At 50.8% G+C, this 25,187-nt stretch overlaps 1 protein-coding gene across 15 annotated transcripts in view; it reads right to left on the reverse strand.

Moving 5' to 3' along the window:
* The window catches only part of GRIK3 (glutamate ionotropic receptor kainate type subunit 3), a 252,729-nt gene that overhangs the window by 36,709 nt on the left and 190,833 nt on the right, over positions 1-25,187 (reverse strand). For all 15 annotated transcript variants that reach the window (XM_049878786.1, XM_049878790.1, XM_049878785.1 and 12 more), the window contains 3 exons: positions 19,840-19,947; positions 16,094-16,207; positions 5,159-5,362 (listed from right to left, as the gene is read on the reverse strand). In XM_049878786.1, the coding sequence (XP_049734743.1) occupies positions 5,159-5,362; positions 16,094-16,207; positions 19,840-19,947 (426 nt within the window). The remainder of the gene's footprint in view (positions 1-5,158; positions 5,363-16,093; positions 16,208-19,839; positions 19,948-25,187) is intronic.

The raw sequence follows: 25,187 nt of genomic DNA on the forward strand, positions 1-25,187 counted from the left end.
TGGTCTCAGTTTGCCTGTTCAGCACCCCCATTTTCCCTGAAGCCAGTTTGCCTAGGTCCTGACCTCTGCCAGTCTTTTTCCAGACTCTCCACAGAGGCTGGATCCTGCTGCTTGAACCCTGATCACTCCCCTAGCCTAGCACGTCACTGGTGCTGGGCTCAGATACCTCTCATGCTCCATATCTGGCCCTCTGGCTCCTACTGGCCTCACACAGGCACAACCAACAGCATCTCGCCTCCTGCCTGCTCTGCTCTCTCCCTCCACTCTGGGGCTTTCCTGCGGACACTGCTTCAGGCTCCTGATTGGCTCCCACGCCCACTGTGTCAAACCCAGAAATGCATGGCAATCAGGAGCCAGGGAGGGAAATTGTTCCCCTTTCTCCCCGCATCCCGAGGGATCGTACAGAAACACACTTTGTGAGCCTTTTCTGGGGTGCAGACTCATGGACTGAGCAATTAGTCACACTCAGTGGTGACCAGCTCGATTACGTGTCCTTGCATGGGCTTCCCCTCCTTCCTGCTCCACTTCTCTTGGTCCCACTCTGCCTGGCACCATGCATGCTAATTAAGTAATGGTATATGAGCTTCTGCCCTGCTCAGCTCTCTAGGAGCCCAGGCTCAGACAGTGCTTAGTAAAGGTTTGTTGAATGGCTGTGCCAGTGGGCAGCCCTCAGCAGCAGAGTTTGCCCCTACCAACCTCGGTTTCCCACCCAATACTCCCTTCAGCCCTAAAGCTATACTGCTCTCGTACACCTGTGTGTCTGGAGCCTGACCCCCTGCTAGGCTCTTTCCAGGCCTTACCCCAGGCTGGTCTCCACTTGCTAAATCTTGGCAGCTGACAGTTCTGCAGTGAATTTCAACATGACCCCAAATCCTCCCTCCATCCCCCACCTGCTTCTCTGGTCCTCCTCAGACAGATCCTGGAGACATCCTGAGCTTCCCCAGAGCACCCCAGTCACTACTCTGGCCAACCTGGCTGCCTCCAGCCTGCCCTGCTCCATCCAGGATCCTGCCCCACCCCCAAGTGAACTCCCAGCATGCCTTGATTCCAAGTGCACTGGTACAACCACTTGAAGTAGGTGGCTTGGGCACAGTCTTCCCCAGCTGCACAAATGGTGGTTAGGTTCCACTCTTAACAGCAATGTATGCAGGCCAGAACTATGATCTGGTTCCTGGTTGGAGACAGGGGATCCAGTGAGCGATGGGGACATGTCTATGATACCCAGACTCTCCCCATGCATGCTCTGGCTGGAAGCCAAAAAATCATAACCCCACTGCCATGTCCTGGGGAAGGTGAGAAGGTCCATGTGCTCTCTCCCAGATGCCTGTCACATGTGTGTTAAGTCCGGTCCATTCAGGCACTCACTGTCTGGAAGAAGAGTCAGACAGAGGAAACGGACACTCCGAGCTATGCCACTTTCTCTGTAATACGCATGGCTGGATTGGGAGGTCTCCCTGACTCAGAGACGGGGGCTGGACGAAGACGGCGTATGAAGCAAAATAGAGACAAGGAGTGGCTGTGGGTAGCCCCTAGCATGTCATTCTTTCCCCTCTGAAGAAGTAGCACTCCCCAGTGTCCCCTCTGTCTCTGTCAGTTCCCTGAGGCTGCCTATGTGGACTCAGGGGGGCAAGATGTAGATCCCAGGCCACCAGGATGACCCCGGCTAGGGGTCCATCTCTCCCACTGCAAGCACGTCCATACAGATACACACTTGGGACGGGAGGGCTGCCCTGGAGAAGGCACTGACGAGCAGGCCAGCTCCTGTGTACTCAGCACCTACTGCTGGCCAGGCACTCTGCTAAGCACTTTTGGTGCTGTATCTCATTTAATCTTCCCATGAACCCTGAGCAGGAAGTTCTTTCATTATCCCCATGTCATAGATGCGGAAATGGAGGCCGGAGAAGCTGCATAACTTTCCCACTGTCAGCTAAAATGTGCTAGACCTGGAATTTGAACCTATTTCTATTGGACTCCAGAGTCATAAAAACACATGGGAGTAATTTAAGCCATGGATGTGAATAGAAGCCTTCTGAGTGAGGAGAAATAAAAGAAAGCAGGCAGTCAAAATGGAGAGAGCAACAATGTGGAAGAGGGAGGGGTGAAGGGTGGATTGAGAGTCACTGTTCTCATCACATTTGTGGCCCCCAGGGTCAGAGGCCACCTGGGGAAGGTGAGGGTGCCAGCAGGAGCGTGGTGCATTCTCCAGGTACCTGTCCTCCTCCACACCCTGGCTCCTAGGAAGGTCAAGTAGCATGGGACAGAGGGGTGTAGAGAGCGTCAGGAAAGGACTTCTGGTCAGAGGCTCCACCCAGGGGGCCCAAATGGACCTCGAGGGACAGATTCCTGCAAAGGTGGGCATTCATCATTTTTATGCCTACATTCAGATCACTAATAAGGAAGTAATAATATTGCCATGCCTTTACCATGCTCTCCACGAGCTAGCGAGAAGACTAATTATCTTACGACACTAATAAATGGTTATGATGTTATTAAAAATGGCAACACGCTAGGATTAATAGGCTCATCAATGGTAGGGAATTGGGTTTAACAAGGTCCTGCCAGGGCCGGTGGCCTTGATGGACCAGGCTGCCTGAAACTGCGCCTGGCCGTATGCTGGCGAGGGAAGAGGCTCCAGTCCTTTCCCCCAGCTGAGGTCCACTGAGGAAGGTCTGGCTGCCGCTGGCTTTTTCTGCTAACACTCCCTTGAAAAGTGCTCTTCAGTGCTGTCAGGCCATTGGGGATGCTGCGATGGCTAGGCTGGCATCAGCCCTGCTCGCCTCTGTACGTGGCCTCTGCTCTCCCTGTGCTCCCCCTTCCTCACCAGCCTGCCTCACCTCTGCATATGACAGCCTCAGAACCTACCCGGAGCCCCACTCACAAAGCACAGGGGGAGCTGATAAGATGCCTCTGGGGCCCGCTGACTAATTTCCATAATAATTATAGTCATTACTAATAACAGTGACAACACCACTCCCTTCTGTTTATCCTGAATTCTACAGTCTAGAAGTTGCTTCCCACTAGTTATTGCCTCTGAGTCTCACAACAAGCTGAGAAGAACGCAGGGCAGGTATTCTTCTCACTATCGAGTTGACGGAGCTGGAGCTAAAGGGACATCCTGAAGCCCCCCACCCTAGCCTCTAAGGAATAAGGATAGAAATAAAAATAATAATAAATACTGATACGTACTGTGAAAATATTAACTTACTTAGTCTTCACAGCAGTTTTATGAGATAGGTGCTATTATTATCACTCCCCTTTTACAGATGGGGAAACTGAGGCGCAGAGAGGTTAAGAAACGTGCCCAAGAGCATACTAACTATGTAGGAATCAGACTCAGGCTGAGTTCATGCTTTTTACCACTAACCTCTCCTTCCAGATCTCCACGGGAGCCCAATTTTCTAGGGCCCAGGAAATCACTTCACTGGGTTAGGCTCTGCTTGAGCTTTTTTGCTCTGAGTTCTGGCCTCCCTTCCCCTGCCCCACCCTCCAAGGTCCCTGTATGGCAGTTCCCCTCAGACTGGGACAGAAGGGCTAACTGAAGGCCCTGATGCTGCCTGCTCCCTACCCTGGAGAGGTGAAGTAACGATAACCCCTAAACTTTGGCTGGCATTTTTTCAGACTGCAAAGATCTACTGCATGAGCCTAGCTTGGCCCTGGCTTCTGGGGTCAGGATGGCTCTTTACAGAGGTTGGAGCATAGCAGTTTGGAGGCAGAGAGCTATGAATCCCAGCTCCATCACTTACTAGCTGGGGGTCTTAACCTCTCTCCACCTCAGCTTCCTCATCTGTAAAATGGGTGGCAATAACTGTACCTACCTCACTCAGTTGTTGGAAGGATTAAACGAGAAAAGGAATATAAGACATTTTTTTGAGTGCACACCAGGCTCTTGTGTTCATTCCCATTCTTTGATGGAAAATGCTTCCAGCAAGTTAGAGGCCCTGAGGTGGAAGGCAGGTAATGCTGATTATGTGCCAGGTGTCCCTGTATAAACGGTGCTTCATTTAACTCCTACCACAACCTTAGGTGCTACGATAGTTGCTAATTACCCTGTTTTAGAAGTGAAGACATTGAGGCTCAAGGAGGTTATGAACTTACCTGAGGTCATGCATCTACTAGGTGGGGAAGCTGGGACTTGAACCCCAGGTCTATTAGACTCCAGCCTGGACTTCTAACTACTGTGGTGCCTGTGCTTACACATCCTACATGATTCCCCCTTACTGAGCACCTACCTACTGACTGCTTACCATGGGCCAGGTCCTGCACCTAGGACCTCCCATCCAGTATCACGATTGTATGAGGAAGAGGGTATTAACATGCCCATTTTACAGATGAGGAAACTGCTCAGAGAGGTCCAGTGACTCGCCCCTGTTCGCAAAGCTAATAAACGAGAAACTGGGACTTGAACTCAGGCCTTCTGATTCCCCCTGCTGTGGTGCCCCTAGCATGTGGCTTCTCTCTGTCCATCCACCCCGCCTCATGTCCCACAAACCCCGGCCCCCTTACCCACCAGTTGCTCCTTCTCTCAAGAGCTCTGCCTGCCTGCTCCAGCTCCTTGCTCCCTGGGGCCCCTCCCCTGTCCCAGCCTAGACAGAGTAACAGCTGCTTCTTTGGTGCCTCTACAGCTGAGCTTTGCTCATCCCTTCATCCCAGCCTTCAGCTCCCTGGACCATCTGTCTCTCCCACCGGACCCAAAGTTACTCAGAGTAGTGACAGATCTAGGCTGTGGTCCAGGGCTTGGTGAAGTGTCTTATATTGGCACTTCGCCCACATGGCTGGGACATCCCTTGGTAGCTCTTAAAAAGCAGAAGGAGTGAGGAGCTGAGGGAATCCTTAGATGAGAAGGGCCTCAAAGATGCCAGTGGGATGGCTGAGTTTGATGGGGGCTAGTGCATGTGTGTTTATATGGGGGGGAATGTCTGGGAGTTGGAGGGCATGAACAGGGCAGAGAGGCTCTGCACCCCTGAGAAAGCTAGGGCACACTTCTTCATACAGGGCTTCCCTCATCAGGGCTCACAAGGGCAAGGCCACGACCTTTGTCTCATCTCCCAGCCTCCTGGGCCCTTGCCTGTCAGATACCCGACCCTGATACGCAAACAGGACTTCTTCAAGCCCCCCCCGCCCCGGGGTCCAGGCCTCCCCGTGCTCCCGCCGGGCTTACGTGGTCAATGAGCTCCTTGATCATGCCGTTCCACTGGCCCTTGTCGTCCTGTGCCCCGTACTTGCCATCCTCCACCAGCCGGATCTCGTAGGAGAAGCCCAGGATGTGGGCCAGTTCCTTGAGCAGGTCGATGCAGTAGCCCTCGAAGCGGTCATTCCCATACAGGGTCCTGTCGGACTTCCGGAACAGGACAAAGGGCTCCTCCTGAGGAACAGATGGGAGACGGCTGACGGAGGCCAGGGGCGGGAGTGGGTAGGGCAGCCCTGAGCTGGAGAGTTTGAGCCAAGACCTCTGCTCATGTTTATACAAAAACATCTGGGGTGGTTAAGATGAATGGCCTGCTAAGTCAGGAGAGAGAAAACACATTTCCTGGGAGCCAACTTTGTGCCAAACAAATGGTCACCTACTGGCAGTCCCTGGCATAATGTTGGAGTCATCACTGAGTTAACCGTCCAATGTCGATAGCTTACAACGGTTGGTAAATGGTGGCACAGGAATTTGAACTCGAGGCTATCTGATTTCACAGTCCACGCTCTTTCTGCTGCACCGGTAATACAGGCCAGCAGTTCTCAAAGTGTGGGCCCTGGACCAGCAGCGTCAGCATCCCCTGTGAACTTGTTAGGAATGCACATTCTCAGGCCTCACCCCAGACCTTATGAACCATAAACTCTGTGGCTGAGTCCCAGCAATCCGTTTTAAGAAGCCTTCCAGGAGACTCTGATATCAACTTAAATGTGTGAACCACTGCTGTAAAAGGTCCATCATCAGGTGTCTTCCCTGACTTCTCTGCCTGCCCCTAAAGATTCAATCTACGTGCTCCCTGGTATCTTTCTCTCTTTGCAAGGCTCTTCTCAACCCTCGGAGTTAGGATCTGCCAGGTGAGTGCTGACTGACAACAATGATAGCTTACATTTACTGAGCAGTCCCTATGTGCCAGTGCCAGTGCCAGTACCAGTGCCAGTGCCAGTGCCAGTACCAGTACCAATTACTGTGCAGGCAATTCTGACCCCACGTGTGCCAGAGAGAACTGTGCCCCATAGGGTTTTCAATGGCTGATTTTCACAAGAAGATGGTCAGGCCTTTCTTCTGAGGCACTTCTGGGCAGACTTGAACCTCCAGTCTTTCAGTTAGCAACCAATCCCATTAATCATTTGTACTACACCCAGGGACTCCGGCTATGTGCCAGGCACTAGTAAATTAGCAAATGAGATAATGCCTGGAGAGGACTAGCTCAGAGCCCACAGAGCAAGACCGCTCAAGAGACAGAGTCAATGCTACCTCATTTAATTTTAACCCTTTGGGTTAGCTACTAATAGTCCCATTTTAGGGATGCAGAAAGTAAAGGGCAGAGAAGACAAATGACTTGTGCAAGCTCTCTCAGTTGGTGTAGAGAGAGGCTTTGAACCCAGAGTGCAAACTCTTAACCACCTCCCTGTGCCAGAGACCCTGAGTTGCTTCCTGCCTCTATCTGGTAGGCAGGGGATCCTCGGGAAGGTGGCTTGTGGGGACAGAATATAGGAGTCAGCTCTTGCATCTCAGGCTCCCAGGCGATGGGAAGCCAAAGAAACGCTTTGAACAGAGGCATGGCTCTGATGTCTCACGTAGAAACATACCCCTAGAAACCCTGCAAAGAATAACTCGGAGAAGAGACAGGAAAGAATAACTGGGAGAAAAGTCAGAAAAACCAGCGAGAAGGAGCGATGGACCTCATCAAGTCTGAGATACACAGTGTGAGGGACTGTGGGCTCTGATGTTTGAAAATCCAGGCCCACAGCCTATCCCAGAATCCAGGCCAAAAGACAATTCCATTTTCTGCTGGCTCTAACTAACCAGCCTCACTTACAACCCAATGCTGCGTCCCAGCCCTTAGCAAACTCAACACTTACTGAGTTCCTACTCTGCGTCAAGCACAGATTTAAAGCTTTCTTACAGGCTGCTTAATTTAAGCTTGCAAGATAGGTGACATCACCCCCATTTAACAGATGAGAAAACTGAGGCCCAGAGAGGGTGAGTCATTGGTCCAATTCCAATACATCACAGTCAACTGGCCCCTCTGAGTAACTTCCCTTTCACCTCTTGTTATGAATTGTGTTCCCCCAAAATATGTGCTCGAATCCTAACCCCTATACCTGGGATGTAAACCCATTTGGGAATAGGATTTTCTTTGGTATGTTAATGAGGTCATATCAGTGTAGAGTGTGTCTTAAAGCTAATCACTTCTGAGATGTAAACAGCAGATTAGGCACAGAGACAAGCAGGCACAAATGCAGGAGAGAAAAACGTCATGTGGAGATCGCCAAAGAACTGAGGAATGCTGAGCTAGAAAAGCTGAGACAGGGATTTTCCCCCAGAGTGGACATACAGCCTTCCCCCCAGAGCTAGTGCCCTGAATTTGGACTTCTACCTTCCTTAACTGTGAGAAAATAAATTTCTGTTCATTGAAGCTACCAACTTGTGGTATCTCTGTTACAACAGAACTAGCTAAAACTTCTCTGTTCCCTCGGGTCAGATTCTCCTGAGTTAGTCTGTTCTTTTAGACCCCAAACTAAGGTCAAGTTCAGCACCTGCTCCTGGACAACACTAGTCTTCTATTGACTCATCTGGCCTCCTTCCTCAGCCCTTTGCCCTGTTCCTGTTTGTAGCTCCTCGGCCTCTTCCTGTCAGCCAACCTTCCTCAGATCCAAATCGGCACCCCCACGTGTCAGAACGCCTTAAGTCTTCAGCTAATGGGTGACAATCATCAGCTGACAGAATGCATGCATGCTGGGACACTCATGTCCACAATAAAGACACAACACAATGATGGAGGCATCACATCGTTCTCTCAACTGGTTGAGCCATTGCCCTGGTTTCCAGTGCTCCAGGGGTAAGCACTGGAAGTCCCCAGCAAAGACCCTCGTCAGAGGTCCTCGGGGGCAGAAACCTACCAGAAGCCTCTTGCCAGGCTCCCAAAGTGGCAGGCTGTCTCGATTCTCTGGAGCCGGTTCTTCAGCAACACCACCTCTCAAAATGCCATCCCACATTGTGACTGATTTACTCCAGATTTTCAAAAGTCCTCTGGGATGCTTCAGAGAAAGAGCTGGGAAGTGTCTGAGTTCCCAAGGGCTTCCCAACTCTCCAGGGATTCTGAGAAAATCACTTCTCAGTCTAATTGGGTGGAAAGCTGGATCCTTTGGCTAGACTCCATGTTAAGTCTCAGCAACCCCATCTCCATCTCCTAACCAAGCAGGCAGCTCAGCAAGGGAGCGGAGAGTCCAGACACTGCCTCTGTGCAAATTAGTCTCCAGGCACATGCTGTCCCATGTCCCTGCATCCCAGCACAGCGTTTGGTAAGCAGGTCTGGGTAGGATTTCAGTCCCAACTCATCTTTTTGGTGGGATGTTCTTGTGCAGTTAACAAGTTGCACAATCGCACCTGGTGGCCCTCACTTTAACTCAAAGAAAGAATTGCTGAGAAGGCACCATCGACCACAGGTGGATTCCTAGACAAACTATAATATCATCTGTAAAATGGGATAACAATAGAATCTATCTCATAGGATTGTTTGAGGATTAAATGAGTCAACCCAGGAAAGCAATTAGAACAGTACCTGGCAAAGTGTAAGCACTCAATAAATGTTATTACTGTTGTTAAGTGCCTTCGAGTCTATTTCGATTCATAGCACCCCCATATGACAGAGTTGAACTGTCCTATAGGGTCTTCTAGGCTATAGTCTTTACAGGAGCAGATCTCCAGGTCTTTTTCCCATGGAGCTGCTGGGTTGGTTTGAACCACTAACCGTTCATTTAGCAGCCAAGCTACTAGGGCTCCTTCAATAAATGTTAGCTGCCATCACTATTATTATTACTATTATTAAACCAAAAGAAACAAACCCATTGCCATGGAGTAGGAATCGACTCCAACTCATAACAACCCTACAGGACAGAGCAGAACTGCCCCATAGGGTTTCCAAGGAGTGGCTGGTGGACTCAAACTGCCCACCTTTTGGTTAGCAGCTGAATGCTTAACCACTGCACTGCCAGGGCTCCACTGCTATTATTATTACCATTAATATCGTCATCTTCTTCTTCTTCCTGTGTGCTGATTGGCCTGTTGACTGCAATGACCTTTCCTACCTAGAAACCATGCCCATTGTCACCAAGGCTAAAAATCATGGCCAGGAGCGGAAAACCATTTTGGGAAAGGTTCCCGAGACAGCTCACTTCCTGACCTCCTCTCCACGCCTCTCCCTGGCCCTATCCTCTAAAATTAGCACTTCATTTGTGAAGCCACCACAGCCCCAGAATCTATACATCTCCATATAAATACGCTGCCTTCGGAGCAGCTGTAAAATGTCATTAATTTCGGGAAGTGCTTTGCGGATGGCATACATATTTAACAGCCAAAGCCCAGAGCATTAAAATGGTGCTCGCCTTAGTAATGTGTCTCTAGACCTGCAACATTTCCTAAGGGGTAATTCTGAACTCCGCCAACTACTTATTCATGGACTATTTCACAATTTATTACTGGAAATGTCCAGACAGCCAATTCACAAGCTCTCTCGGCTGCTAATCGATTGCTCAGTGAAGGTGCCCTCAATTTCATAACTTCACGCTCTCCTATCGCTCTGGGAGAACGGCCGTCGGAGCAGGGGTAATATTTCTCCTCAACAAGTCACAGAAAACAGGGGTCCAGAAAAATAACCTTTTCTGACTTTTCATTGCCTGGCCCCTTGGTCTGGTTGCTCTGTGATCACTTGTACCAATGTGAAAGCCTGGCCCAGGCTGCAGCTTCCCCCAGCACAAGACCTGTGGAGTTGAAGAGCGAGTCTTGGAAGGTCATCCCCAAGTGTGGAAGCATCCAGGGGTTAGCTAAGTAATAGGTCATTCCCAAGCCCATCTTCTGACTTCTGCAATGTCATGTGGCACACATGCACACACACATGCATGCACAATGCTACTGGCACACAAATACACTACACTGTTGGAGGTTCTGCTTGCCTGCCCTGCTCAGACACAGAGGCCAAGACCTTGGCTCGTCCTAGTAGAACAAGACCCACCTCCCAGCTGTTGGGGTCTAGAACAGCCCAGGCCTGGGGTGGCTTCTCTCATCCCTGGCCCTGGCCTTTCTTAGCTTTGTCCTTTCTCCCGCTGCTGGGTGCTGAGGTTCCAGCCTTCCTGGCATTGAGTCTATGTGAGCCACAACGTGTACACAGCCCAAATGCTCCCATCATGCATACCCAGACACCCATGGGTAGCTGATCCCACGCTCACACCCCATACCTCCACATGCACACCCACACTGCCGCTCACATCAGTAGCCAAAAGAACCCTGAACCTTCAAAGGCAGGGCCCCCAGCAGTGAGTCAGGCGTGTTTTCTCGGTGTGTGAGTGGAGGTTTGGGCGGAGGAATTTTTCATGAGCTCACAGAAGAGCAGAACCAGAACAGAGGCTGGGGCTGGGCAGGGGAGGGCGGGCTTCCGGGTTCCTGCTGTCTCAGTCTCAGGAATGGGGAAGGCTGCCTGCAGGTCAGTGGAGGCCACAGAAGGTGGAATCGGACTGTCCGTCTGTCTGTCCAGGATAAGTCATGCTTGGCCCCTAACACAGGAATTCTGGATAGGAGAGAATAGGAGGTGGGTTTGGGGGCAGACACACAGGGCTGCTGCTTTCTGGCACATCTCAATTCCAGAATAAGGAAAGAGAAGAAACCCCTCTCATCAGGGTCTTGGATTCAGGCCCTGTTCTCTGGGAGCAAAGCAGTTTGATGTTCCTGTACCCTTAGCTTAGTCTTGCCTGTCACTCAAAGCACTGTTGCCCTGACAACACATTCCCAGACAGGCAGGGGCCTGTGCTCTCAGCGGGAGGTGCTGGCCCTGCTTGAGGCTGCCAAGCACGGGGCCAGGTTTTCAGCCAGAGCAGCTGGGGCTGGGGTGGGCTGGCCCACTCCCCACATTGGTGCCACTGTCCCAAGGAGCCCAAGCCTGAGAGCTTTCCCCAGGCTCCAGGGCATGCAAGCTGCGGCTGAGCCTTTCAGGTACACGCCCTGGGGTGGCTGGACCAGCTCTGAGTTTCCAGGTGGCCCTAGGCCAGTCTTTGAATGAGAGTGGGCGTCTTTGATCCCAGGAGATGCCAAAGACACTTTTAGCTGGACACAGAGAGTTTCCTGGAGACCAGTGTCGAAGCTGTGTGCCATATCCTCTGTCCCCTTCAAGGATGCTCCAGAGGTCATCCCCTCTGTCCCCTTGCTTCCAGGGAAGACTGGCCTTCCCTCGCTGCGCCACAGGGAGAAGTAGAATCAACCCTCCACGATCTCTGGGCAGTGGGGGTGGAGGAATCACGTGAGTCTCTGAGACTGCATGATGGGGTTGAGATAGTTGGTGGTCCCCATCCAAGGGCAGTGGGACATCTGCTTCAAGTGGGTCCTTTCTGGTCAGAGGTCAAGGCAACTGGGGCCAGGGATGGGAAGCTATCAAAATCTCAGGGCCAGGGCCTCAGACTGTGGCCAGGGCAGGAGATGAGGTCGTGGTCAGGGTCTGGAACTTATGCATCAGTGGGAGACTAGAGGCCACCACCTGTCTATCAGTTTGTCATACTGTGGTAGCATATGTGTTGCTATGATGCTGGAAGCTCTGCCACCAGTATCTCAAATACCAGCAGGATCACTCACGGTGGACAGGTTTCAGCAGATCTTCCAGACTAAGACAAACTAGGAAGAAAGGCCTAGTGATCTATTTCCAAAAATTAGCCAGTGAAAACCCCGGGAATCACAACAGAACACTGTTCGGTATAGTGCTGGAAGACGAGCCCTCTAGGCTGGAAGGCACTCAAAACACACAGTGGCCGCAACAATGGCCTTGAGCACAACAACAATTATGAAGATGGTACAGGACCAGCAACATTTTGACTGCTGTACATGGGGTCACCATGAGTCAGAGCTGACTCAACAGCAGCTAAAACCAACAGGAGACAAGAAGAGTCCAGGGCGGTGTGAACAGTTAACACACCTGGCTGCTAACCAAAAGGATGGCGGCGCCTCAGAGGAAAGGTCTGACGATTTATTTCCAAAAAACCAGCCATTGAAAACCCCATGGAGTACAGTTCTACTCTGACACACACGGGGTTGCTGTGAGTCAGAACAGACGCTATGGCAACTAGTTTAGGAGACTAGAGCTATGACTTAGTTATGGGCTCACAGGGGTCACAAACCCTCGTGCCTTCAGAGGTCTGAGCTATTCAGAAACAGAACTACTGTAAGTAACCAAGTGTGAACAACAGGAAGTAGAGGGGTCTGTGGTGAGCCAGGGAATGGCTTCTGTCTGAAAGGCACCCAGGTGCGGATTTAAAGTGCTAGAGATGACCTCTGTGACCATGTCAGAGTCAGTCTTTGGTGATGTTCAGGCTCTGCCTGTGCGTGGAAGCAGAGGTCTCCTAACTCTGTGTGCCACATCCACCCTGAGCTCACTGGGGGATGGATTTGTAATCAATAATGATAATAAAAAATGCAAACCTGTTGCCGTTGAATTGATTCTGACTCATAGCGACCCTAAAGGCGGAGTAGAACTGCCCCATAGGGTATCCAAAGAGCAGTTGGTGGGTTCAAACTGCAGACCTTTGGTTAGCAGCTGTAGCTCTTAACTACTGCACCACCAGGGCTCTATCAATAATAGTATGAACTAAAAATAGCAGCTATCACTTTTATCACATTTGCCTCGGTGGTGTAAACCATTAAGCACTTAGCTACTAACTAAAATGTTGACGGTTCTAATCCACCCACAGGCACCTCAGAAGAAATGCCTGGGATCTACTTCTAAAAGGTCACAGCCATTGAAAACCCTGGGGAGTGCAGTTCTACTCTGAAATGCATGGGGTCACCATGAGTCGGAAAGGCTCTACAGTACCTGGTGTCATTACGTTATCACTTATATAGTGCTTACTCTGTGCCACTCATATTTGTTAATCATTCATCCTCTCGGCCTTATGAAATCTATACTATTAATACCACCTCTTTTTCAGATGGGGAAACTGAGGCACAGAACAATTAAGCAATTCCCCAGGGTCACACAGTTAATAGTAAAACCAGGACTCAAACTCAAGAATCTCTGTCCTTAACCGTCATTCAGTCCTGCTCCTGTGTCCTGTTCGCACTGCATGTCTCAGAAAGGACAGCTGCTGGGTTCATGTCAGCTTGGATGCCTAGTGGCTGAGGGACAGTGGGACAGGTGGGGCTGTGTCCAGGCTACAGAACGAAGAGGGGCTTCTCTCCTTTCCTATCCCCTTGGGGGTCTGAGATGTAGCCAGACACTGGAGGTGGGACCTCTGGTGAGAACAGAAGCAATTGGTTTAGGAGACTAGAGCTATGAATTAGAAAGGGGCTCAACAATGCCTTCAGGGGCCAGGCAGGGAACAGAACTGCAAGAAGCTGTGAGCGTTACAGGTCAAGAGCATGGGGTGTCTTCAGGATTCTGCCTCTGCCTGGTGGAGAAAACCTTCATGCCTCTGCAGAAGGGACTGATGCCCTTGAAATCAGGCTGCTGCCGTTTCAGTAAAATTGAACCCGTGGTCTCTCAAGGTGCTTGTATTTTGCACCCTTCTGGCTTATTATCTTTAGTTTGGCTCTTCCTGTTCGGAGTATTGTTTTGTAGCTGAATCACGTTAGCTCCTTTAATCATCTTTCCTCCTAATCTCTTAAATCATACTAGTTTTACCTTTTTTTTTTAATCTTGCCTTGTGAAAAGTGTTTTATTTATATCTCACATTTTTTATGCTGCTCCGCTTTAATCTTTTACCACCTTTTTATTATTTTATTTTTACCCTTTTATATGTTAGCTTTGTCACACTTTTATCCTTTTGCTTTCTGAAACGTGGGTTTTACATTTTTTACCTCATCTCACCGGAGCTGTTAATTATTTAGTTTAATTTTTTTTGTCTTTCTTAATATCTTCCCTTTTCATCTTATTCCTTATTTTCATTGCCTCTTTATTATTTTCCTCCTCACCTTTTTCTTTGTCCTGTTTTAGTTCTCCTTTTATCTTTTCTATTCTCATCTACATCAACATCTCTCTAATTGCTCATCAGTCTTCAGTCTCGTCCCTTTGCTCTTTTTATTCGTTTATTTTTATCTTTTAGATTTTTACAGGACCATTTTTTCTTTCCTGCTCCTGTTGAGGTCTTCGGACTTATTGGCTTTAGGAGTCTGAGTTATATATATATTTTTTAGTTAACAAAAAGTCAACCAACAAAGGCAGGCAGGGTGTGTGGCTATCAGCAAGATATAAGTGGGTCCTTGCCCCAGATTGGGGCAGGCATCTCCCCAGCCCCAGCCTGGCTCCCTCTGCCACTTGTCCATCTCCATCACCTTTAACGCGGCTCCTCTGAATAATCGTACCCTGGGGACTGGTGATGAGACCCAGAGGCTAAAATTCCTCCCTAGAAGCTGATGGTACCCCTGCTGTCTGCTGCTCACTGGATTCCTAAAAGAGTGTTTTTTTCCCCCATACAGCCCTTCCTGTTCCATGGTGTCCACACACCCAGCCTTTGAGCACACACAAGGGGAATTACACTGGAGGGAAGAAACAGGGGTGTCCAATGGAGCCTGGTCGAACAAACTGCCTCTGGTGGGGAGGCAGGAGGGGGCAGCCCCTTGTCTGAGCACTATGAAGGAGTCCAGCTCAGGCTGCCCAGCCTCGTACCCAGGGCCCATTCCGGGGCAGCCTTACTTTATCCGAGCACTCCAAACTGAGTTCAGCTCCTTTTTGGTAAAGGAACAACCTCACCATGTGGTCCTTCCAAACACACTGCTTTTGTTTTATTATGAGGAGAGGTTGGCTAGGGCCAGAATTGTCCTAAAAGGGTCAGAACCCACTAGGCTGTGATAGGGCTGCCTCCCCAGAGGATGGTGAGATCAGGCTCCCAAGAACAGGGCAGTGTCTCTGAAAGGGTCTGTCCTGAGCCTCTGGACACCCCTAAGGCCTTCCAGGGAGTCCCTGGGTGGTACAAATGGTTGATGTGCCTGGCTGCTAGCCAAAAGGTTGGAAATTTGAGTCTTCCCAGAGGCACCTTGGAAGAAAGGCCTGGCAATCTACTTCGAAAACCAGCCATTGAAAATGCTATGGAGCACGGTTCAGCTCTGACACACATGGGGTTGCCGTGAGTTGGAACTGACTTGATGGCAACTAGTTAAGTCCTTCCAGGAGGCACTAGGCATGAGGAGTGGGTGCAGCACTGGTCAGTAAAAGTAGGCTAGTGGCCTGGACGTGTCCTCCTGTCCACTCCCAGAGCTCCAAGGTGCAGAGAACCAGGGAGACCCCCGGAGCCACTCCTGGGGTTGCAACAGGTCAGAAGAAGGAGGCACCATTCAGTGATGAGGAACGGTGAGCGGATGGGGTGCAATTCTATTCAGGGAAAGTGGCCATGGCCGAGAGCTCTTGGGTAGGTCACTGTGAGGTATGGTATGTGTGTGGGCTCCCCCACCCACACAGCTCACCGCCATAGCACCCACCACCACAGCAGGGGTGACTCCTGGGGAGGGCTTTTTCCTTGTGACAGGCTGACCCCGGGTCCCTCTTTACTTCTACCCCGTCTTGGTTCCTGTTCAAACATCTGTGGCCCAGCGAGTAGGTAGGAGTGAGATGCAAAGCCACAGGGCCTCCATAGGAGGACTGGCCACACAGATGTCGGCAGGCAAGAGGGCCAGCCCACCCTGCCTACAGGAAGAGGCCACTCCACAGTCACTCCCTGGGGTCTTGGCCTGTGGCTGTCAGCAGGGTTGCTGTGTTCCAATTGCTCGACGAGAGCTTTCTGAGTGACCCTAAATGCTCCCATATTCTTGCAGCTGCTTTTTCCCGCTTCCCAGGGGCCTCACGAGAAGTACCGGTCTATGATGGGTAGGGTCTTTCCAGCCCAGGTGGCTGGCCCACCTCTAGTCAGACTATCCCCTGAGGGGGCTGTGAGTTCTTACCAGCACTGTGGTGACGATGAGTGACCTGTTTGTCAGAGAGTCAGTGACGTTGGGGCCTCGGCCCTTGGTGACCTCTGTGATATTGAGTCCCTCAGCAGGACTCCACACTCCAACCTGTATGGACAGGCAGACAGAAACAGGGTCCTGAGTTCTTGGTTTCTGCACCTTGTTTCCATATCAACAACACCACTATTGCGTTCTTATCCATCACCAGCATCGTCATCATCATTGCTAACGTATTTGAGAACAGCCCCGCTGCCTCCTCCTTCCCTGAGGAGGCCCCCAAGGTGCCTAGTCTCCTGAATTCTTCCACCTTCCCTTGCTGGCAAACCCATCACTGCTGAAAGGGAAAACCCAGAGGGAGATGATGAATACAGAGGCAGCCCAGGGAGCCCAGGGGAAACCAGCCTGCGGTTGCCAGTCTGAAGCCAAGCAGATGTCAAGCACAGGTTGGGGGAGTCAGGAGCCCAGGTCAGACACAGGTTTGAGCCTGCTAGGCCTCCATCTCCTGGGGAAGACCCTGGGCACCCAGCTGCTCGCTCACTGGGGTCTCATCCCCAGTGCCAGTCCCCAGTGGCAGACTCTCTCCAAAGCCCAGGACAGGGATTGGAACGAGAAAGGTGTTGATACATTTGTGGAATGAGTAAACGGATAGTGAGCTGTGCAGGGGCAGGAGGCTTGTCTTTGTAGCTGAACAAGGAGGGGACAACCCTTACTGGGGACTTTCGATGCTGCTGGGTTTGAAGGCAGTTTGCTTTGTGGTTTTACTTCCAAAGTTGGTAGATTCCCTGCCAAGGTGGCATTATCTCTCTGCCTACAGTGTCCTTGTTGATATCAAGCCTGAAGCTTAAGGGTCAAGTTTACAAATTGTCCTAAAGCCCTGGGCCTCTTGAACATTCTTTTTGACCCAACTCTGCCCAGTTCTGCTCCATCTCAGCTCCCTTCTCTCAAGGAAAGTCTTGGCGTGCTCACTCTGTCCTTGGCCCAGTTGGGTGGGGGTACTCAGGAAACCTAATCAATTAAACAGAGAGGCCAAGCGCAAACATCTCATAAAGAGAGCTGAGCAAAGCAGATAGCAGAGAGACATGTAATTATGCCTGGGTAATTCTGCCTTAATCCTCCCACAGCCACTGGCTGGAGCTGGCTGGATCAGCTATGACCCGTCTCAGCAAACAGAAGTGATGATATGGGAGGCAGAGTGGCTGTGTTGGGGGCTCAGCACCCTCTCAGGCAGGATCTCCACATCAGTGGGTCATCCAGAGCCAAGAGAAAAGGAGACTAGCAGAACCAGAGAGGCTCTGGTCTCGAGTGGGCTGAGCTAAAAACCAAGCCTGTCCGGGGTGAGGGTGCCTAACAGTGATCGGGAGCAGGAGGTGCTCAATAAACATTTGTCCAGAGAGGCCAAATGAACAGCAGGAACCCTTGCCCCAGCAAGCATCTATTGAGCTCCTATGGCATGCCCTGCTATACAACAGGTGCTACGGCAATATGAGAACACTTATGACTGAGGAGGATCTACGTGCAAGGCCAGACTTCAGAGGCTCTCTGCCCGCAATCCAAGTGGCTGTGATCAGCTGCCTCTGGTGGGTTCCTCTGCAGGCCAACCTTTGTTCAGGGATAGTAGAGAGAGTTTTTCTTGAGAATTAACTATGGTCAGTTTGTTACAGTTGCCTGAAGGACTGTTGGGAGAAGGATTCTGATATTGCAGATGGGCTCAGATGGTAAGAGTGCTCTGATATCAATTATTGATGCCTACCATGGAATGGGAGTGGGGAGTGGTAGCATGTGTGCCATCTGATTGTTGTCCCTAGACTTTTAGTCTTTCCTCAGAGATGGGTAGCTGAGACAGCAAAAATGAGACACCTACTTGAGGGAATCCTGTATTTTAGTATTTTTTTTTTTTTTACCAGAGTGGAGTGAATTCTCCATCATTGAAGGAGTTTAAGTAGAAGCTGCAAGATCACTTGATGAGAACTTGTATAGTTTGTACAGGATAAGACCAGCTGGCCTCAATGATCTCATGAGTAGAGGTCACAGCCCTGTCCTTAGGAACAGATATTATATCTGGCATGAGATAGTTGCAGATGAATGACGAGGTCCCCCTGGCCAACCTCTCTCCCCCACAGTGGCCCCCATGTAGCACGTGGGAAACTCAGGAGTGAATGGAGTAACCACGGCCACATGGTGCACTGAGTGAATCCACGCCTGAGGGAATGAATGAAGGAGACAGAGGTCACATTCTGCAGCCAGGGCAACAGTGCAGGCAAAGATAGGAGGTAGAGAGGACAGGGAGCTTGGCTGGACTGTGGAGTATATTTCAGGGAGCAGTAGTGACTAGGTCTGGAAATGCAGGTTGGGGCATTTCTTGGAGGATCTTAAAGGCCAGATGAGGGGCTGAAACTTAATGACTTGGCACTGGGGAGCCACCGGAAGTTTCAGGGCAGGGGAGAGCTGCATCTGTGCATGCACTCAGGATGGCTGGAGAGTCCGAGAGTGCAGGTGGGACAACCAGGTCAGGGCATTCAGATAAACCAGTGAGAGGCCTGAACCGGGCAGTGCAGGGGAGGAGAGGAGGGCAATCAGTCCCGAACGCCTAGGGGCATCAGAGGCGGCTCTCCACTTTTCCTGGCCTCTGCTCTCTGCGTTTTATACACACTTACCAGGGTCCCAGAGGTGTACCAATGCAGAGGCATAGTGAAGGGAGGCCCCGAAAGGGGCACTCGCCCCCGGGTACAAGTACAAGAGGGCACCAGAGAAGGCGCAGAATGACATTCCAAAGCACCACAAATATGAAAGGTGCCCGGTTGAGGCAGCTGGGCAAAAGGGGGTAAGGTGTTCCTGCTGATGCGTCGCCGCTAGTCTATTCATCTTGGAATTGGGTGGGGGCATAACTTAGAGAATGCCCCTGGGCGCGCAAACTGGGGGAGGTGCAATTTAGAGAGCACCCCTACACCGATGGTTACCTGGGACCTGCCTGCTCAGGTAACTGATGTTAAAGTCCCCTTCTCAGCCCAGCAGGCTGGCTTTGACAGAATATGCAAAGGGTCCCCAGGGATCAGAACTAGCCGCACTACAGACATTTCCACATTAGCCAGAGGGGAGACTCCCAGACATTTCCACATTAGCCAGAGGGGAGACTCCAGCCCGAGGCGGGCCGTTTGTCCTCTACCAAACTCCCAAGAATAATAGAGGCCTTTTTTTTTCAGAAGTCCAGAGAGGGGGAGCTCAGGATCCATGTGCTTCAACCTGTCTCCAAGGGTAAGGGTTACCTCCAGTCTCCTCAACGAGCAATCACTCTATCTTTACTTAAAAACCTCCTGTGACTGGGAGTTCACTACTCCTCAGACAGGCATTGCCTGATTGTTACAAAGTTTTTCTTACCCAACGTGTCCTGCTGCCCCATGACAGCCTTGCAAGGATTTAAAGACAAAGTCTGTCCACCCCATGAGCCTTTTATTACTTTTCCCACGTTAACCTCTCCAACAGCCCTTGCTCACAGAATGATGGTTTTGTGTCTGCTGTGGCCAGGCCATGGGTGTACCCTTCAGTCTGACCAGGACTTTGTGTTCTCTGATGGGCCCACAGATCTGCTGAGACACAGGCCACTCCAGGTCATGTTCAGCCCCAAGAGGGCAGCTGGACTGGGTCCTACCCCTCCCTCTGGGCCTGTGCCTGGGGCCCGTGGTATAGGGGAATTAGGGAGCCCCTGCCGCTTTGCCCGGCCTCCCTCTCCTGTGCCCACGCACCTTCTCCAGGCCGTCCTCCTTCAGGCTGACAATGTCCAGATCGAAATCCGTCCGTAAGCCACTGGTTTTGTTGAAAACAATCCGTCCAGTTAATCCTTCCCATTGAGCCTGCCGGAGGGGAGAGGGTAGAGTGGCAATTCCTCGGGCTCATAAATCATCATTCGGTACAACTGTACAATGCTTCATTTTAATTACTCCTTGCACTGATACTGTTCCCCCAAGACCATGATTAATTAATAATCACCTCCATCATTGCTCGGGCTGCGGTGCGAGCCAGCGATTTCCATAAATTCTATTATGCTCTTTAGCCAGCTTTACATTTGCACCTTCGCGTGTACAACATCGATCTCGGAGGCACCCAAATGAGCCCCCGCCTCGAAGCCATGGGAAGAGGGAGCCTGTGTCAGATCCCTGGGGAGGGGCAGGGCTGGGGACAGTGAGCCCTGCTGAGAGGCCAAGCAAGCCAGATCTGGCTGTAAATCCAGACACTTGGGAGCAACCCCAGAGAAGCAGGGGAGACAGTCACCCCACTGCCCCAGCTCTGGATTCCTGCATGCTGTGGTTAAGGATCCAGATTGCTGGGTTCAACCACAATAAGCTGAGTGATCTTGGGTGAGTCATTTCACCCCCTGCCTCAGTTTTGTCATCTGTAAAATGGAACTAATATAATAGCATCTAGCTTACCAAAAAGGAGCTGTGGTGACACAAGGGTTAGGCGCCCAGCTGCTAACTGAGAGGTTGTTAGTTCACCCAGCATGTCTGTGAGAGAAAGCCCTGGTGATCTGCTCCCCGAAAGCTTACAGCTTAGAAAATGCTATGGGGCAGTTCTACTCTATCACATGGAGTTGCTATGATTTGAAATCGACTCAAAGACACCTAACAACAACAGCTTACAAAAATGCTGTGAGGGCTAAACGAGATAAGTCATGGAAAATATTTAGAACAATTCCCGGCACAACAGAAGTGTTGAATAAATGGTAATTCTGTTATCTTCTTACTGTCATTAGCACTGCTAACACAGAGGAAGGCAGGCACAGGTTCAGAGAAGGTACAGGCAGAGCTTCAACCCCCTGCGGAGAATTTGCAGCTCTAACAAGTTCCCAGGTGATGCTAATGCTGCTGGTTAGGGACCAATTCTGCAAACCACTAGTACAGCAGTGATTCTCAAAGTTTATTATACGTGAGCATTACCTGGGGATCTTGTTAAAATGCAGATTCTGATTTGGTATATCTGAGGTGGAAATGCAAATTCTCAGCAGGGGTTTGAACCAGAACAGACTGTTTTGAAGCCCTGGGTATAGGACCTAAACCAAGAATAGTTCCACCTTCTAGATAAGGGGTCGGCTTGCCCCCTGTTTTTGTAAATAAAGCTGACCAGAATACAGTCATGCCAGTGTCTTCACGTACCATCTATGGCTGCATTTGTGTTGCCCTGAGGCAGCTGGGTTGAATAGTCGCAGTAGAGCTAGTCTGACTCGCAAAGTTTAAAATATTTACTATCTGGCCCTTTACAGAAGAAGTTTGCCGACCCCATTTCTAGATAATCTCCTTCCTGTGGTTCCAGGGTTTTAACTCTACAAGGTACTTTCAATCTCATGCAACATTCACAGCAGCCTTGGCGGGTAGGGGGACTGGCGAGGACCATGATTCCCCCTTTATAGATAAGGAAGAGGGCGCCCAAGCCCACGGAGGGAAGAAGAGGCAGAGCTAAATTAGAACTCAAGGCCCCCTCAGGCTGGTGTCAGCAACCCCCTTCTACAGAGTTAGGGCACGCCCACATACAGTTAAATGCCCAAGCGCCGTGGGCTTTCTGTGTCTGGGAGAAGAACAAACCCCACACATCCTGGAGCCCTTGGGGACAAAGGTAGGATTGTGAGCAACAGGAAAGGAAAATATCTGGGAGCTTACTCAGCTGCTGGGTCCTTGGGCCAGAGGGAGGGCCAGGGAGGGGGTGTCCCAGAAGAGGCATATGGGACAGCAGAAGGTCTTAGTGTTGGAAAGCTGGGTGTTAGTCCTTGCTGTGCTGTATTTGGTTCCTGATCTCACTGGGGTCACGATCCCTTGCAGATTCTGAAAAGAGCTCCAGAGCCCTCCCAGGCTGAATGTGCCCCTGCACCCAAGCACAGACTCACAACTAGACATACAAGCCCATGGGTTCACAGATCTCTGGATCCCAAACTAAAGCCCTCAGGAATCTCCAAGAACTCGGGTGGTTCCAGTGTACTGTGAAGTCTTCTGGATCAACGAGTAAGGGGGTAAACGGGTACACAAACTCAGGCAGAGGGCAGGCATCTTGTAGGGGTTCAGAAGTCTTTTGGACAAGCGATCTCACCTTGAGCTTCAGTAGGGGAAAAATGACCTGCTTCACAGGTATTTAAAAAAGGTCTCTAAAATGCTTAAAGGAGTCCTGGTGGCTCAAAGATTAAGTGAGTGGCTGGTAAACAAAAGGTTAGGGGTTTGATCCCACTCAGCAGAAAGAAAGGCCTGGTGATCTTACTCCTGTAAAGATCACAGCCTAGAAAACCCTATGGGGCAGTTCTACCCTGTCACATATGGTCACCATGAGTCAAAAATTAGGGTCACCTACGAATGGAAAATTGACTTGATGGCACCTAACAACAACAAAGTGCTTAGCGCACACACACACACCCATTGCCATTGAGTTGATTCCGGCTCATAGTGACCCTATAAGACAGAGTAGAACTGCCCCGTAGGGTTTCCAAAGAGCGGTTGGTGGATTCAAACTGCAGACCTTCTGATTAGCAGCCGAACTCTTAACCACTGGGCTACCAGGGCTTCAGGCTTAGCAGAGTGCCTGGCATTATACAATCAACATACAATCGTATGCAATCATTACAGCGGTATGTATACTATTTCTTCTTTGTTCTTTCACCTACAGAGCTCTCTTGGCTGAGGGCTGGCCCTTGGCTCAAGTTTCTTTAGATCTTTTATCCTTGCCAGCCCAGCTGACCGCCTTGGTCCTGATTGAGGCTGGGACTTTGGCTCAGGAACCCCAAACAATCCTATATCCTTGTTATGGATTGAATTGTGTCCCCCTAAAATATATGCTGTAAATCCTAACCCCTATACTTGCGGATGTAATCCCATTTGGGAATAGAGTTCTCTTAGTTATGTTAATGAGGTCATTATCAATATAGGGTGGGTGGGTCTTAAATCAATCACTTTTGAGATATACAAAGAGAAGATAGGTAATGAAGCAGGGAAGCAGAAATGATGTTGATGTCACGTGGAGATCACCAAGGACCCGAGAAAGAGAAGCTGAAAGAGGCAAGGATTTTCCCCCACAGCAGATGGAAAGACTCTTTCCCTAGAGCCTGCACCCTGAATTCGGACTTCAGCCTCCTAAACTATGAGAAAGGAGCCCTGGTGGCACAATGGTTAAGCCCTTGCCTTCTAACTGCAAAGTTAGATGTTCAAGCCCACCAGATCTGGTGATCTGCTCCCATAAGGATTTCAGCCTAGGAAACCCTGTGGGGCAGTTCTACTCTGTCCTATAGGGTCACTGCGAGTTAGAATCGACTCAATGACACAACAACTAATTATGAGAAAATAAATATTTGTTAAAGTCACCCACTTGTGGTATTTCTGTTATAGCAGCACTAAGAAACTAAGACAATCCCAAAGCCCAGGAGTGAAGCTGCAGCTCGACCTCCGTAGTGGAGCCCTGCTTCTCGCCCAGGTACCTAGGGAGCTGTCCTTCTGGGTGGATATGACGCAGACCACCTAGGCATGGAGGAGTGGTTGAGGGCAGGGGCTCACCTGGGCCAAGGCAGAAGTCCCAGGAGAAACCCTAATGTCCTCTCCTGCATAATTTAGTTCTCATCACAGTCCTGCCAGCTGGGCATCATCATTGTCCCAATTTACAGACATGGAGACTGAGGCTCAAAGAAGGACTGAGTCACGATGCAGCAGGGCAGATTCCCATGCTGCTGAAGCAGAGCCGGAGGGCTTGGGGTCGTGGTCCCCCAGGTGGGGTGGGGGAGCTTACAGGGAGCCCAGGGAGCTGAGGCCCAGGTGGCTGGGGACTGCGATTAAAAAGGGGTGTCAGAGAAGGTAAAAACCGCTGTTTATGACTTCATGGGGAAGCTCAGCTTCCCTCAGGCTCCGTGTCCCTCAGCCTTCTCCCTCCTCTGCTTGCCCCCACGCCATCGGGCTATCTCCTGGCCCCCAGGGGAAAACACAGCAGGTGTCTTCAAAGCTGCACTGAAAGGAAAGCCTTCTCTCCTTGTCAGCTCAGAGGAACTAAATGCCAGCAGGTGCATAGCCTGTCTGTGGGCGGGTGGGCAGGGGCAGGGCAGGGAGCCACTGGCAGCTCCTCCCCTTGACATTTCTCAGTTGCCCGCCCCCTCCAGCCGCTGCGCGCAGGACTTGCTAAATGAAAGATGCTTCACACGCTCTGAACTCCGGCCTGGTATTTTCCAGCTCCTCTCGGAAATGCCAAGTCTTTAAAATGATTTACTGTCACGCAGTCACATGGGGAGATGGGCAACTTGGAAATGGTCTGCAGGAAGACAGAGTTTTGGGCTCGGGCAGGGCACCAGGCTCTGGGCATAACAGGAGCACTCATGCCGTTCTGGCCAGCTGGGGGAACCAGAGGCAAGCCATGAAGCTGCCTGGTCCTCAGTCTCCATACTGCAAGATGGAGATGAGATGAGAGCCATTTCTGAACAGGCTCTGTTAAGGAGCACAAGTGGTGAAGGGCAACATTGGGCCAGGGACCAGGAAACAGGAGGGTCAGGACGCCAGCCTGGGCTGGTCAGCCTGGGGAAAGAGAATGGGGCTCCCCTTTATGGAGCAGGCAGTGCTCCCCTCAGGGCATCACAGGTGGCATTGGTGGTTCAGTGGTGGAATTCTTCCCCTCCATGTGGGAGATCTGGGTTCAATTCCCAGCCACTGCACCCCAGGCATGGCCACCACCCGTCTGTCAGGGGAGGCGTGCATGTCGCTATGATGCTGAACAGATTTTCAGCAGAGCTTCCAGGCTAAGATGGACTAGGAAGAAAGGCTTGGCGATCTACTTCTGAAAATCAGCCAGTGAAAACCCTACGGATGACAAGGTTCGGATCCACAACTGGCCAAGGGGATGGCGCAGGACCAGGCAGTGCTTCGTTCTGTTGTGCATGGAGTCACCACGAGTCGGGTGCCAACTCCACCACAGCTAACAACAACAAAAGGGCATCACAGCTGATACTCAAACATTGCAAGAGGTGAGGGGGAAACGGGATAGGTTTCCCGGGAGCCTCATGAACAATGTGGCCTGGAGGGCTTCTGTAGCCGGACACCTTGCCAAAGAGTAGCAATAGTGACAATAGCAGTGATAGTGGAAA

Source organism: Elephas maximus, chromosome 3, assembly GCF_024166365.1.
Source record: "Elephas maximus indicus isolate mEleMax1 chromosome 3, mEleMax1 primary haplotype, whole genome shotgun sequence".
Classification (NCBI taxonomy): Eukaryota; Metazoa; Chordata; class Mammalia; order Proboscidea; family Elephantidae; genus Elephas; species Elephas maximus.